The 16,194-nt window shown below is 38.3% G+C and overlaps 1 protein-coding gene across 1 annotated transcript in view; it reads right to left on the reverse strand.

The window, feature by feature from the left end:
* Positions 1-16,194, reverse strand: part of LOC132008163 (1-phosphatidylinositol 4,5-bisphosphate phosphodiesterase beta-1-like) — a gene marked incomplete at its 3' end in the record, with an annotated part of 505,747 nt that overhangs the window by 61,962 nt on the left and 427,591 nt on the right. The window contains exon 4 of the mRNA XM_059386583.1: positions 7,377-7,514. Within this exon, the coding sequence (XP_059242566.1) occupies positions 7,377-7,514 (138 nt within the window). The remainder of the gene's footprint in view (positions 1-7,376; positions 7,515-16,194) is intronic.

Consider the following 16,194-nt stretch of genomic DNA (forward strand, 5'->3'; position numbering starts at 1 on the left):
TTCTCCAAAGAGCGGAAAAGGAAACTCCATTATTCATGCATGGAAATCATGGGAGGGAGGGAGAGATGGATGAGTTGTATTTAAGCTGAGTCCCTAAGGAGGCTTGGAAGTTCTCCTGGTGGACAAAATGGAAAAGTGATATACCATACAATATACAATTCTGAAGGTACCAAAATTAAAATGGTAAAGGCAGAAAGAATCACAGGTAGTTAGGAGCTATGGGAGCAGACTGGTATGAGGGGTCCAAGCGGTGCGTTGTCAGCACCTGAGAGCAAGGGCTATGTTTGTATGGTCACTAACCAATCCCCAGTGTCCCCTGAGGTGGTCACTACCACATACGAAGCCTTCAGTGAATCTTTGTTCACTAAATGAATGAGTGAAATACACAGAAAACTTCATTTTTTAGGTAATAAGCAATGAAGAAGATTTCAAGCATGATCAGGTTTGAGTGTTTTTTTCCTTCTTTCTTTCTTTTTTAGAATTTCAATTTATTTATTTTTTTAAGATGATTTTTATACAGATGGTCCCATATAGTTGAAGAGCAAAGGGAGACTTCTAAGAAAGTAGGTAGAAGGTGCCTATAAGTGAGACCTGTCAAGAATTTGAGCAACATAAGCAGGGGGAAAAGGGATAAGGAAAGAGAGGTGAGAGCTAGTTGGGAAATTCAGAGAGCCTTCAAGTATTTGAATGGTGAGCAAGCAAGCATGGAAAAATTCCAAGGAATCCCAGGCCATACCCTCAAAATGAACTATGTTTTCTATGACATTCATAGCTACAGACACGGCAGAGGTTCCCTGAAAAAATCTAAAATGAGAGTCATTCAAGGCTGATGTTCATTTTATAGAGCATATCTTTGGAAAGCTCATTATTTTATGATGTCAAAATGTAATAAATTAACATACAGACATCCATTATTAAACATTATTTTTGCAAGTGTGAATTTACTGTTTAAAATACCAATTGGCTCAAACAGTTTGGTAAAGCGCCATTATCTATCAAAGTTGAACATATGAAGATCTATGATCAGCAACACTTATCTCACAGAAAGGCATATGTTTACAGCAACACTATCTATAATAGTCTTGAAGTGGAAATTGCCTGATTGTTCATCAACCATAAAAGAGATATATAAATTATGGTATACTCTTTAGCAAAGAGAATGAAATAAACTGTAACCACATGTAAAAATAAAGAAGGGTTTCCTAAATATAATGTTGAATACTACTACTAATAATGTTGTTGGGCCAGAAAGAAAACATGTTTCCTGATTCTATTTACAGAAATTATAAAAACAGGTAAAACGAATCTATAGAAGTGGAGGTCAAAATAGGTGGGTGTTAGGGGCGCCTGGGTGGCCCAATCCATGAAATGTCTGCCTTTGGCTCAGGTCATGATCTCAGGGTCCTGGGATCCAGTCCCATGTAGGGCTCCCTGCTCAGCAGGGTGTCTTCTTCTCCCTCTCTTTCTCCCCTCTCCCATTCATACACACACACACACACACACACACACACACACACACACATTCTCTCTCTCTCTAATAAAAGAAAAATTAGGGGTGTGTTAGTAGGGTAGGGTAGACTCTGGAGTATTGGTGATGTCCTATTTCTTGATCTGGGTTTTATTTACATGGGTGGGTTGTCTTCTCAAATATCTAACAAATTGTATAGTCAAAATTGGTGCTTTTCAATAAAAAATTAAAAAAAAAATCTCACCAAATTCCTGTTAAATTTCATGCTTTCCTATTTAGAAATGCTTCAGAGAATTTAGTGTTTAAAGAATTAAGGATGGAAAGCAATGGCATCTGGCAAACCTTGTGCCGAGAAATGAAGGCAAAATCTCCCCTGCACAACTCTGACAACGCGCATCTCATTCTTAACCCACTGGATCTTTGCTGTTTCAGCTCAGTGCACCTTAACATGCTGAAGCAACACCTGGGTTGAAATCTGCCAAAGTAGGCAGTGGTTCAAAAATACGCCCACCTACGGGGCCGATCAGAGTATCAAACTCCTTAGGACTGAATATTAGAGCCTGAGATCACCAATCCTTTTTCTTAGGGTGATGGGGTATGCCGCTAAGATACGGCCTTGAACAAAGATTGGAGATAGGAGTTGGGGAGTTTGAGGGAGGGCATGAGCTTCCAGGGACCCAGCCATGGAAAAGAAGAATCTAGAGGGAAGATATGCTGCGTTTGCCTCCTGGGAATCCTCTTTGCTAACTCGAGACAGATTTCCTTCCTTGCTGAGATTCTCTCAGTGAAGACTGATCTCCCAATAGTTGCACACTGAACCCCTGAGATCTAAAAGTGAACCCCAACACATGGCAACCCCGTGAACCTCAGCCCCGTCTCAGAGCAATCTGCTTTATGGCGTGACTGCAATGCTGTTCAGACTGCGTGACTACAGCAGGTGGTGTGCACTATAAGGAGTCTCTTTCTGAGTAGCGCCACACCTCAAAGAAAAGCAGAATATTCAAAAGACGCTCTAGTGTTGGGCAGGTAGAAGACAATTGTTTTTTTCTTCAAGCTTCTTGACCAATGGAAGAATTTGCATTGATCTCATAAATTGGCTGATATGCTCAAAACATTATTTTGGAGGTTGATGTGAATGATCTGTCTTTCACAGTCCCTGTTAATCTTATAGCCAGATCTTCAAAGAAATGCACCAAGTAGTGCAGAGAAAGGCTTGAAGGTTCGCATCACCTTTACGCTCAGCTGCTGACTTCTGTGTCCTTTGTCATGGAGAAAGTAAAGGCGAACAGAAAATGTCTTCAGCTTTCTCCACCGCATGTACCACATGTACCCATTATTAGCATCTCTATCAATATGTTCCACTCTTTCTTCTCTTGTTGATGGACTGTTCTTGCTTTTGTCTGAGATTAGCCCTTCTATCTCTGAACTAGGACTAGGTCAACACACTTTTTAAATAAAGGACCTGACAGTGAATAACTATTCATCTCTGTCTAGAGAAAGCAGCCATAGACACAATGTGTTCCCATAAAAGTATAAAAACAGGTGGTAGACCAGAAGTGGCCCCCAGACTGTAGTTTACTGAGCTCTGCACTAGATCCTACTGCTTCTCCTACTCAAAGACTTGCTCTAGCAAGTCTTCTTTCCTGCAGTAACACATTGTTTCCCTCTATGGGACCATTCCTATTAGCATACATGTATACTGTTGCTTCTCACTTCTTAAAAACCATTTCTGGACATTGCTTCCCATTTCACTTTCTTATCAAAACTTCCCCAAAAAAAAGCATTTTTTTTTTTTTTGGCTTCTTTTTTTCTCCCTTGTCAACATTCCCCAGAGCCCATTCCAATAGGCTTTGATGCCACCACTCCACTGAAGCTACTCTGATCAAAGTCACTAGCGACCTCTATGTCACTCAGTACAAGGGTCCATTCTTGTTCTTCATCTTGAGCAGCATTTGACCCTACTGTTGATCACTTTATTCTCCCTAAAATGTTCCCTTCACCCGCCTTCCAATGACACACACTTCCTCAATACCTCCTCCTCACTGGCCTCCTTTTCTGATTCTTTCTTATCTCAATCTCTTTATGTTGGCGTATCAATGACTCAGGTCTTGGACATCTTCTCTATCTGCAGTCACTTCCTGGCTGATCTCATCCAGCCTCATTAAATATTATCTATGACCTGATGACTTCCAAATTAATGTATTATATTTGGCACTCATCTCCAGGCTCGTATATCCAACTCAACATATCCAGTTGGGTGTCTAATAATGATCTCAATCTGAACATAATCAAAACTGAACCCTTAACTGTATACCCACAAATGTGCTCTACTTAAAATTTCCCCTATGATGTAAGTGATATTTCCATCCTGCCTGTCTCTTGGGCCAAAACTCTAACTTCATCCTTGATTCTTCTTTTTTTCTTGCATGCAACATATGATTCATAAACCTCTGCTCTTGGGGCGCCTGGGTGGCTCAGTGGGTTAAAGCCTCTGCCTTCAGCTCAGGTCATGATCTCAGGGTCCTGGGATCGAACCCCGCATCGGGGTCTCTGCTCAGCAGGGAGCCTGCTTCCTGCTCTCTCTCTGTCTGCCTCTCTGCCTGTGATCTCTGTCTGTCAAATAAATAAATAAAATCTTTAAAAAAAAAAAAAAAAAACCTCTGCTCTTGATTCTTCCTCCCTCCCTCTCTCTCTCTCTCTCCATATAATACACACACACATACACATACAGAGACTCCTTCTCATTTCCTATGCAGCCCCACCTTGGTCCAAGTTACTAACAACTCACTTCAAATATTTTGGTAGTTTCACTGGTCTCCCAGCTTCCATAATATTGCCTCTCCCCAGGCAGTCCATTATTGACTAAAGGGTTAAGTCAGTGCTTAAAACCCTCAGTGGCTTCCATCTTCCTCACAATAAGAGCAAAAGTCCTTCAGAAGCCCATATCACAACACAGGGAATCAACTTCTGCTGCCTTGGCTAGTTTCCATTGTTGATATCTTTGCCACAAGTCATGTAGCCATGAGTAGAGAATTATTGGAAGTTAACGGTAGAAAAGTGAAAGGAAGGATGGTGTTATTCACCTCCTCCCCAGAGTTCCCAGGAGAAATTAGGGCATCCCATGGAGATGGACTGAAGTTCAGGAGTTCCGGGGGATAGTGCATGTGTCCATGGGTCCCTAGGGGAGCAGAGGATGCCTGGAGAAGTATGTGACTCAGAAGGCAAAGGTGAAATCAGCTGTTTTCTTGGCACATTAAAGGGAGTGCCCCTTTAGGAAGCAAAGAAAGAAAATTCTTTAGGTATAGAGTGGTTGGAAAGCCAAGTTCCATAATAAAAAGTATGATTATTGTATAATTGCAAGAGATACCATATTTTTAGTCCAACTACAGAAAGAAAAATTGAAAGACAGTGTTCTCCTCTATCAAACTTTTAAAAAGTCACTTGTCTTAAAGAATAAATAAAAAGTTCAAATTTAAGTGATTTATGTAAGAAAGGAAGCATGCAAATCTGGCATAATATATTTAGGAAAATTCAAGTTCTAGTTCTGATTGATTTTTTAAATTGATCCAACGGATTTCTCAGAAATCTATGATATTGCTATAATGGAACAACTTCCTTCAGATTTTTCACCTTCTCTGTATACCCCATAAAGAAATAACCCCCTTCTCCCACGCCTTGTGCCCTCTCCTCCTGCTTTATTCTTCCACACAGATCTCCATCTGACCTACAATATATTTCCTTCATAGTGGTGATTTATCTGTTTATTTCTCCCAGGATGCTGGCTCTCAGCATTCTAGAATGCTGAATCCCTAACACTGGAACTGTGGTTGGCATAGAGAAGGCAACTAACAAATATGTGTTGAATGAATAAATGAGCCAGAATCCCTTTGTAAATAATTTCTTCTGGAGACATTCGAGTTTCAAAGCAGCTCAGGTTTCTGTCAGGCATTCTACATAATGAGAGAGGCTGTCTCCTTTGGTGTTGGCACTACACAAAGCATCATGTACATTGGCCCCAGAGATTAAATAAAAGGTGTGATGTTATAAGACAATACTGACAATTAAAAGGAAGAAAAGTAAGTTTTCAGAGTAAAATGGTGTTTGCAAATCTTAACCTTCTGGCTGAGCAGTTTCAGTTGGGGAAAAAAATACCCTACTGGGAAGGCAGGAAAGGCAAAACATATTCTGTAGCTTCATTAATTATACCAGAAACATCAAGTTGCTCCTGGGACGATGTCTACAGATGCAGTCCTGACAGGGAATATTACATGGCTCAGGCATCAATATCCTTAAAGAAAATTAGTGGGTAGGAGTAGACGGAGAGGAGGAAATTGAATATGTTTTAAACATAATTGCACAAAGTTTAATGCAGTATAAGATATGTAGATTGGCTTATAATATAAAATCTATATTCACTCTTAGAAAAAGCCTCCCTGAATTCAAGTCACTGTCATTTACTGAATGTTTTTGAGAGTTAAAGAATCTCCTGAATTGGTGATTTTTAAAACTGGATATGGCTACATTTGGGGAAAGATATTTTATAAAAGATATTTTACAAATCATTACTATTTATTTATCCATGTTCATCCATCCATCCATCCATCCATATACTGAGAAATGAAGTATGTAAACTCACAGATTACCAATAATATTCAGGAATGAGAACTCTTGCTAGGTAAGTATAACGCTGCCACACTGAATGTTTCATAAAACTGAAGTCTCTCGAAACATCTGAGATATCCTCTAGAAGCAAATGGATGACTTGGTTCTCAAAAAGGGAAAATAGAGTAAGTCTGTAACACAGGCTTGGAAAGTAGTTTCTAAAGACCTCACACTGTTAAAACTGGTTGGCATTTCATTCATTCCTTTGTAAGAAGTAAGACTGATATCATGTAAACGTTGGAAATAAGTCTCTGCCATAATCACTAAAAAATTAGAGGTCAGGTCATTATTTCTAGTGTAGCTCAGAGAACTGTCAGACCACTGAGGGTTAAAAATTTATAGATCATAATGATGATTGGCTTGGCCCTATAGCTGTGATCCTTGACAGGAGAAGTTCTATAAGGGCACAGATATGACATATGACTTAAAAGTATTCTTTGATTCATATTCTTAACTCTTGAAGGGAAGGTATGAAGGGTAAGGATCATCATTTCTATCCTGTGAACTGTAAACGTGAAAAAAGAGACCCCTTCTTTTGATATGTTCATTTCAGTGCTCTGATTTTCATGGCAATTGGACTATTTCAGAGAAAGTCTCAAAGTGGAGTTGATGGCTTCTGGTTTGATAGATCTTGCTCTATTCTAGTTATTTCTACATGTATCTGAAAGGCCTGCTATGACAGTTAATTAGCAAGTGCTTAATGGAGATGCTCCATCTAATTTATTATTCTAGTTCATAACTGAATAAGTGTTCTTTATTGTCATTATTTGAAATTTTTGTTTCAAAATTGTTTCATTTCTTCTCATATTCTTTGAGCAGCTACCATGTGCATGGTGGTAGGCTAGGGGGTATGTAGGTTAAAGGAAATTAATAAGGTGCTAAGAATATCTGCTCTCAAGGAGATGGTTGAAGAGGAGATGGAGTCAGAAATGTTTGGGATGAGGTTAAGAGAGACAGTGTAGGGACAAGGTGTTTAAGTGAAGTAAAAAGTGGTGTCACCTATATTTTCTTCTGCAAAGAAATTATATCAAATGCCTGATGCCTAATGAAAAATCCCCATAACTCTTAGTAGGGGCCATCATTTGGAAGGTTTGAATTACACTTCTACTTGGCAGCTGGATTATTTTTAGATGTAATTTTAACACATGTTAAATATGAAAACAACTCAATCTCTTGCAGAGATCAATACAATATCACAAAGTTTCAGAGTGAGATGACAAAGGCCAGAAGTTTCTATCCACCATACCTTGGCTACTTCTTCTTGGAAAGCCACGAGATTCAAATGGGAGATGTTAACCAAGTCAGGCCCATACACCACGGTTATCATACGATGCTCCAGGCGCCCGATGTTCCCCACATCCAAAAGTTCACGTAACTTGGGGTCCTGGATAATAAACATTGAAAAAAGTTAATCTATAACTAGAGATTCCAATACAATAGCATAGTTTCAAAGTATTAGACTTAGAATGCCTTCAAAACAAAATTGACTTTTATTCTTACTAAAAAACAGTATGATTGAAGTCCCAAACCCCATCATGGCCCAGAGAGGTCAAGCAACTTGCTGAAAGGTTGTGGAGAGAGAATTTCTTACTCAAGATTTATGGTTCTCATGGCATGATGTGAAATGAATGAGACAGAGAAAGACAAATATTGCAGGTAGAATAAAAAAAAAGCTGAACTCAGAGAAACAAGAGAGTAGAGTGGTGGATACCAGGGGCAGAGAGTGTGGGGAAAATGAAGAGATTTTGTTCAAAGACTACACACTTCCAGATACAAGATGAATATGTTGTAAGGACTTAATGTACAGCATGGGAATTAGGGTTAATAATATTGTATTAGATACTAGAAAGATGCTAACAGTGTAGATCTTAAGTGTTCTCACCACAAAAAAGAAACGGTATTATATGATGTGAGGGGGGTGTTGGCTAATGCAATATGTGTGTGCAACAAATCATCACATTGTACACATTAAGCTTACACAATGTTATATGGTAATTATACCTCAATAAACCTGGAAAAAAATAAGAATTATGGTCCTTAGTCAATTAGTCTTAGTCTTTCTGTCATACATCATTTAGTAGCTTATTTTTATGTGCCATAATTCTCCCTTTATTCCCTCCAATCATCCCACAAGTCACATATTGAAATACACAGTCTCATCTCTGTCCTCAATTCATGACACATTAAGATGAAGAAGGTGATTCTTGTAGAAATAGAACATGGTGATGCTATCCAGAGCTGAGGCAGAAACATGGCTGGGAGTCATAGCTTGAACCTTCTCCAACACGGATTTCCATTGTAAAGAAATAGGCTGATAGACTGGGCAAAATGGCGGCACCTGTCATCAATATGTTCATTTCAATTCCATCCTCAGAACATACTGGGATTTGGACAGAGAGAACTTCTGCAGTCTTTTCAGAGCAAGTTCCCTTTTTCAGGATACCGTAAGTGAGGATCCCTTGGATATCTAGATCTGCTGGAAAATGGAGGCTTCCAAACCTCCCGAATTAAAAGTAAGACCTAAAATAGGACTCATTCACCTTGGCTGATTTCATTTTCCTCTCATAGGAAATGAGAGGTCAATGCAGAAAATCAACATCAAATCAATCACTTGGCAAATCTGCAGCCAGCTTATGAGCAAGGAATAAATTTCTATTCTTATTTATTTAGCTAAATGCTGGGCCAACAGGACCTGGTTAATTTTAATCTCCTTTTTAAGGTTTTTATTTATAGCATCCTTACAAAGAAAAAATGGACTTAAAAAAAGAAGAAGAAGAAGAAGAACAAAGAAAAGAAACAAAACCTTTCCAGCTAAATTATTTCACTCAGTACCATTAATCCTCTCTTAGTTAATAAAACTTTCTCCCCTGTTAGACTATGTAAAGAGGAACATTTTCAGGTAAGTTATGAAGAGAGAAAAATCCATCTCAAAGGTGTGCCGACTATAACTGAAGCTTCAACTACGCTAACAGGTTGGGAACTTATCAAGTACATCAGCACGTCTAGAAAGACCAAATGCTATCACAAGAACATCAATTTGCATGACCTAGAAAAGGAGAGGAATAGAGGAAAAATTTTATTAAGTAAACAATAACAAAAAAGGGAAAATTTCAGCATTCTAGTGTTAATAAAAGAGTAGAGGAAAAGGTTCAGGAAGAATGGACTTTTAATGAAGGCTAATAAAGAATGATTCTAGCTGTTCTGTAATGTGGTTAAGTGCATCCTGATTTTTAAATTTTTAATTTATTTTTAAATGCAAGTATAATTAACATACAGTATTATATTAGTTTCAGGTGTACAATATAATGATGAAATAGTTCTGTACATTTCTTAGTGTTCATCGTTATAATTGTACTTAATCCCCTTCACTCATTTCCCTCATCCCCCTACTCACCTTCCTGCTGGCTACCACCAGCTTGTTCTCTGTATTTCAGAGTCTGGTTTTGTTTGTTTGTTTATTTGTCACTTTTTTTTTGCTTTGTTAATTTGAATCATAATTTTTGAACACATTTGAAGCAAAAGTTAGAAAAGAAAATGATCAGTATTTCAAATTTTTTTTTGTATACTTGGAAGAGAAAGGTAATTATCAGAAACCATCTGAAACTTAAGATTATAAATCACAAGTTTTGTACCAATAATCACAGAGTCTACCTGTGATATTGTGATTTGTAAGAAAAATATATTTTGGTCATTCAAGATGACCAAAATATATTTTTCGTATGTATTTGGTCTTCATCTGAGGTTCCTGGCTCACAGTCCCTAAAACCAGACCATTTTCTGATCAGTCTGTATTACTTTACTAATTCTCATGTCCTTTTTTTTTCTTAAAGATTTTATTTATTTATTTGACAGACAGAGATCACAAGCAGGCAGAGAGGCAGGCAGAGAAAGAGAGGAAGAGAAGCAGGCCTCTTACTGAGCAGAGCCCGATGTGGGGCTCGATCCTAGGACCCCACCTGGGATCATGACCTGAGCCGAAGGCAGAGGCTTTAACCCACTGAGCCATCCAGGTGCCCCCTCATGTCTTTTTAAAACACTTTTGTACACTAATTACATAGTGATTAATTTAAGACTGCAATGTCTCAGAACTGCATGGACGAGGCGTGGGGGTCAGGGGGTTCTCATGAGTTGTCCTTGAGCTATAGGAATGCAAGGCAAGTAGAGAGAACCTAGAGAAGGTGCCAGAATAGAAAATAATTCTGGGCCTGCTTGGGTATATTAGTCAGTTAAGCATCTGTCTTCTAAACTTCTGTCTTCAGCTAAGGCCATGATCCCAGGGTCCTGCGATTTAGCCCCACATCAGGCTCCCTACTCAGCAGGGATTCTACCCTCTCCCTCATGCTCTCTCTTTCAAATATATATATATATATATATTTGAAATATATATATATTTAAATATATATATATATTTAAAGAAAATAATTCTGGAAAAAGACAATATGGCTAGGTATGGTCAACAGGATTTTTTTTTTTTAAGATTTTATTTATTTATTTGACAGATGAAGATCACAAGTAGTCAGAGAGGTAGGCAGGGGGCGGGGGGAAGCAGACTCCCCGCTGAGCAGAGAGCCCGATGCGGGACTTGATCCCAAGACCTTAAGATCATGACCTGAGCTGAAGACAGAGGCTTTAACCCACTGAGCCACCCAGGCACCCTCAACAGAAATTTCTAAGATGATCAGATCTTTGCAACAGCTCTGTAAACGTTTTCCCACTAATGGCTGTTTATATATAATTGTAAAAACAGTGGATTTTTATGTAATTAGAACTGTGGAATGCAGTATTTGGAGGTAATGTCAGGGATTGGGGGGATAAGGCAGACTAGCAAAATGTTGGTGCTGATGATTGAATCTGAGGAACAGGTATCTGAGAAACCATTCTGTAAATCTCTCTATATCTGAGATGGTTGTACAATAAATAATAAAAAGGAATATTGAGCATGAGCATCAGGCACAATAATATTTTAGAAATAATTTTTCAATAGAAACCACAATATTTTAAAATTATGTAATTCTGGAAATAAATAGAGATATTGTTCAAAGCATATAATAAATAATTTCCTTACTAATGTCCTTTTTTGATAATTGATTATACAAATTTTTATTCTTACCATTAATCATTTTACTTGTCTTTACAACTACATCTTTTCTTTATATTTCATTTTTTTTTTAATCAACATCAAACTTAGGTTATGTTAGCATTCTCTCCCTTAAGAAACGACTTTACTTTTCTTTTTACCTATACTCTGAGTTTTCTCATTTTGAACTCAATATCCCAAGGTGACAGGGTGGCTTCAAACCTTGGTCTCATTATTGAACATGTTGATATATGAAGGGTATAGTGAAAGAGATATTTGTCCTTTAAAGTAACAAAAGTTGCCCTGAGCTGTTTTTAGCAGAGGAGACCTTCAGAGAATAGGTAAAGAGGGAATTATCTGGAAGGATAAAAAACAGAGGCACAAAAGTGTTTGGAGGACCTTATAGATAGAAGGAATTTAATGGAAACATCGGAAAAAAATCGTTGTTTCTGGGGTACATCAGTCTCAGGTCTGGAGATATGAGTGGCTGCATTTCAAAAAGAAAGAAGAAAATTAAAATCATAACAATAACAAAAGCCTACAGACAATTTGCATGAAAATCACCGCCTCCTAAAAATCTATTCTACAGAGGACTTTATGTCTAGACTTTCTTTCTTTTTATTCTTCTCTATTTCTTTCTTTCTTCCTTCCTTTCTTCCAGAGAGAGGGAGGGGCACAGAGAGAGAGAGACAGAGAGAGAGCACGCGTGCGCGCACACACGCGCATGAGCAGGGGAGAATCCCAAACTGGGCTCAATCTCAGGCCCTGAGATCATGACCAGAGTCAGATCCTCAACTGACTGAGCCACCCAGGTGCCCTGTCTGAGATTTTCTTATTGATTGAAGCTCCTGACCAGTTTTCAGAGAGGTGTTTACCTACTTGGGTTACTGCCGAACTCAAACCCATTTCATGGTTGCTGCTGTTGATATATATTCCTTGAAAATTTTAAAAAGGTTTTATTTATTTATTTGACAGAAAAAGAGAGAGAGAGAGCACAACTAGGGGAAACAGCAGGCAGAGGGAGAAGCAGGGAGCCTGAAGATGGGCTTGATCTCAGGACCCTGGGATCATAACCTGAGACAAAGGCAGACACTTCACGACTGAGTCCCAGCCTCCCCCCTTGAAATTTTTATGAAGAAAACAAGCTATCTCTACAATTCTGTAAAAATATTCAATTTCTCTGTTGAAGAGCAGTAAAGAATATAGCTCAGAAAAAAAATAAGAGGAGAGATGAACTCGGAATTTCGTATTTTCACTAAACTGTCACTCAAGGCCTACTTTCTCCAGAGAATATCCTAGATATGTCTCCACGGTGAGAATTAACCAGACCAGCCATGAATTTTGGCAGCTATAATTTAACTGTACTGTGCAAGTTAAGTTCTAGAACACTTCCATTCCCCTAAGAGTTACAAAATGGAGACATACTGAATAAACTCACTTTCATTCAATCATCAGGATTCATGATTAAATTACTTCATGTCTGTTGCAAAGAAAGTTGTTTAAGTTACGAATGCTCATTTCTAGGTAATAACTCACTGAAGAAATTAAATTTCATTTCATTTTTTACACCAGAAAATTGTTTACATTTTAAAATAATAATTAAATATAAAATAATTAAAATAAAAAAATTTTACATTTCATTTTTTACACCAGAAAAATTTTGGTGTAGAAAATAAACCAGGGCGCCTAGGTGGCTCAGTGGGTTAAGCCTCTGCCTTCGGCTCAGGGCATGATTCCAGGGTCTTGGGATCGAGCCCCACATTGGGTTCCCAGATCAGCGGGGAGACTGCTTCCCTCTCTCTCTCTCTTTGCCTTCCTCTCTGTCTACTTGTGATCTCTCTCTCTCTGTCAAATGAATGCATAAAATTAAAAAAAAAAAAAAAGGAAAGAAAAGAAACCTTACTCATTCTCATGAAATATACATTTAGTGGATTTTAGGTTTATGGAACAATTTGTATATTAGGTTAATTTTATTCTCAGCATTTAATGCAATATTTTCAACCTGAATTATAGTTATATGGATGTAACTTTATCTTTCATATAATAAACAGTGAGAAATAACGTGACACATAACTTGTATGGCTAAACTTTTTAGATATAAAGCTACCTTTTCTTTGAAGACAGACCAAACACTTTTTATGCTTTATTCATATTTTGTTGTAAAGGAAAGATATTAACTTATATCCAGGATGTTTCCCCACGAAGCTCTTGAATTTAATATTTGCTTCTCAAAAAATAAGGAAAAAAGATAGATTAACAAATTCCCTTGGAATCAATACTTATTTTTGCACTTTTCATTTTCAAAGTTTTTCTCTCCTAGATATTTGAAAATGACATGTCTGATAAAGGGTTAGTATCTAAAATAGAAAAAGAACTTACAAAACTCAACATTCCACAAATGAAATGGACAGAAGATATGAACAGATATTTTTCCAAAGAAGACACACAGATAGCCAATGGACACGTGAAGAGATGCTTAATATCACTCATTATCACAGAAATGCAAATCAATACTAAAAAATTTTAGTTTTTAGAGGTATATCTATATACCTCTAAAACTATATATTTTAGTTTTTAGAGGTATATCACCTCCTACCTGTCAGAATGACTAAAATTAACAACATAAGAAACAACTGGTGTTGGCAAAGATGAGGAGAAAAGGGAACATCTTTACATTGCTGGTGGGAATGCAAACTAGTACAGGCACTTTGGAAAACAGTATGGAAGTTCCTCAAAAAGTTAAAAGTAAAACTACTCTATGATCTAGCAATCACACTACTAGGTATTTCCCTAAGAAATTAAAAAAATACTAATTCAAAGGGATACATGCACCCTAATGTTTACAGCAGGATTGTTTACAATCGTCAAATTATGGAAACACCCCAAACGACTATCAATTGATGAATGGATAAAGATGTGGTATAAACATACCTAATGGAATATTACTTAACCATAAAAAGAATGAAATCTTGACATTCACAATGGCATGAACAGAGCTAGAGAGTATAATGCTAAATGAAATAAGTCAGTTAGAAAATGACAAATGCCATATAATTTCCAATCATACGTAGGGTTTAAGAAACAAAACAAATGTTCAAAGGAGGGAAAAAGGAGAGAGGCAAACCAAGAAGTGATTCTGGAGAACAAAATGATGGTTACCAGAGGGGAGGTGAGGGCCAAATGGGTTGAACAGGTGATTAAGGACAGCACTTGGCATGACGAGCCTTGGGGGATGTGCTGAATCACTATATTACACACCTGAAACTAATATTACACTGCATGTTAACTAAGTGAAATTTAAATAAAAACTTAAAAAAATAAAACAAAAGTTTCTCTCCCCTTTTAATGAATGTGATGAGGAGTGCCATTCTCTTCAGGATGTACTAGTAGCTTAGGCAGCTGACACAGCCAGCAAGCCTTGTTAGATAAAACACTATCCTCTTGCATGGACCACAACTCTGAAATATGGTGCCGTGAACATTCTCTTATGCAGAAAAGAAGACTTGGAGGATGTTACTTAGGCATTTTCTCTTGTAAGTGTAAGATGAGGGAGGCTTGAATATTTTTCAGCTTTTCCTTTAGATGGAGGGAGCAAGGGGAAAACACACTGACTATGACAAAGAAAGTGACCATGGGCAAATACTAGAAAGAAAACAACAGATTGAGAACTGTCCTTCAGATTTCACAGTGGTATTGTCGTAGGATCACTTATGTTTGTTTTGGAGAGCGTGGTGATGAATGTGTAAAGAGAGCCTCCACTCCACTCATGGGGAGGCTCAGTGTACAAATAAATCGACTGCTGGAAAAAAGAAAATAGAATTGGCCTGCCTATGGATGGCCACCCAAAATAAAGTAGTTCGAAGATGCCAGCCATGAATTGATTGAGGTAAAATTAATGTGCTTTTCAAGTCTAAAACTAAAGAGAGAGAGAGAGAGAGAGAGAAAGTTTGGAAAAAAAATAAAGGTAACCATCCCCCCAAAGAGTCCCTTGAATATGGACATAACCATGTGGCTGAAAGTTTGGTTATCCTTGGGGATGGCCACAGAGACAAGATAAAATTCAAGGAGAATGTCCAAATAGCATTCTAGTGATCAAAAATTCAAGGGTTTGATGTTTTTCTCCTCTCCATAAAAAAAGCTCCGAGTGTGGTTTCATGTATTTTCAGAAGCTAGAAAGAAAAGAAAGAGAAAGAGGATGTTGGAGGCAGTCAGGGGGCTGGCACTCAGAAGTAGCAGAAAAAGGGAATTAAACTAAAGTGCCCGGGCGCCTGGGAAAAAGTGAGTTAGTCCCAGAATGTGGAGATGTTCAAGGGACATTTGCCAGAGTGGGACAAACACTGTCTGTTTCAAGAAGTTGTATTACTGAGCCGGATTGCAATACACCTGCTTGGCTAATAGGATGTTTGTCTCGATGTTCCAGAAGCCGACTTGAGTGAACAATCTGGACCAGGTAAATTAATCTGGAGGTGGTAACAGGAAGGGCAATGAGGGAGTAGGAAAGTGAGATAGGAGGAGAGAAAGCCAATAAACAGTGTGTTAATGGGAAGTTTACCACTTTGAGCACCTGAGGCTCAATCCATCCAGGGCAACTCCAAGAGACAGTGAAGAACACACCTGAGAATGTTCTCCAAGGAGCCTGGAAACTAGAATATTGATCTGTTAAATCCCATCTATCATTGATGAAGAGTGTCTCCTGGGGTGCTAACTCCCTTGTATTATGGCCAGAAAGCTTTCTCAGGACTAAATGGGAATCCTGCTGGGGGGGTGGGAAACCTCTGGGGGCGGAAACCACCTCAGTGCCATGATGATGTGTTACTCTGTTGAAGTAGTGATTGGATGAAATAAGAAAATTTCATCCTGGAGCACCTGGGTGACTCACTGGGTTAAGCCTCTGCCTTCCTCTCAGGTCATGATCTCAGGGTCCTGGGATTAAGCCCCATATCTGGATCTCTGCTCAGTGGGGAGCCTGCTTCCCCCCCCCCCCCCC

This window comes from Mustela nigripes, unplaced genomic scaffold (assembly GCF_022355385.1).
Source record: "Mustela nigripes isolate SB6536 unplaced genomic scaffold, MUSNIG.SB6536 HiC_scaffold_75, whole genome shotgun sequence".
In the NCBI taxonomy this organism is placed as follows: Eukaryota; Metazoa; Chordata; class Mammalia; order Carnivora; family Mustelidae; genus Mustela; species Mustela nigripes.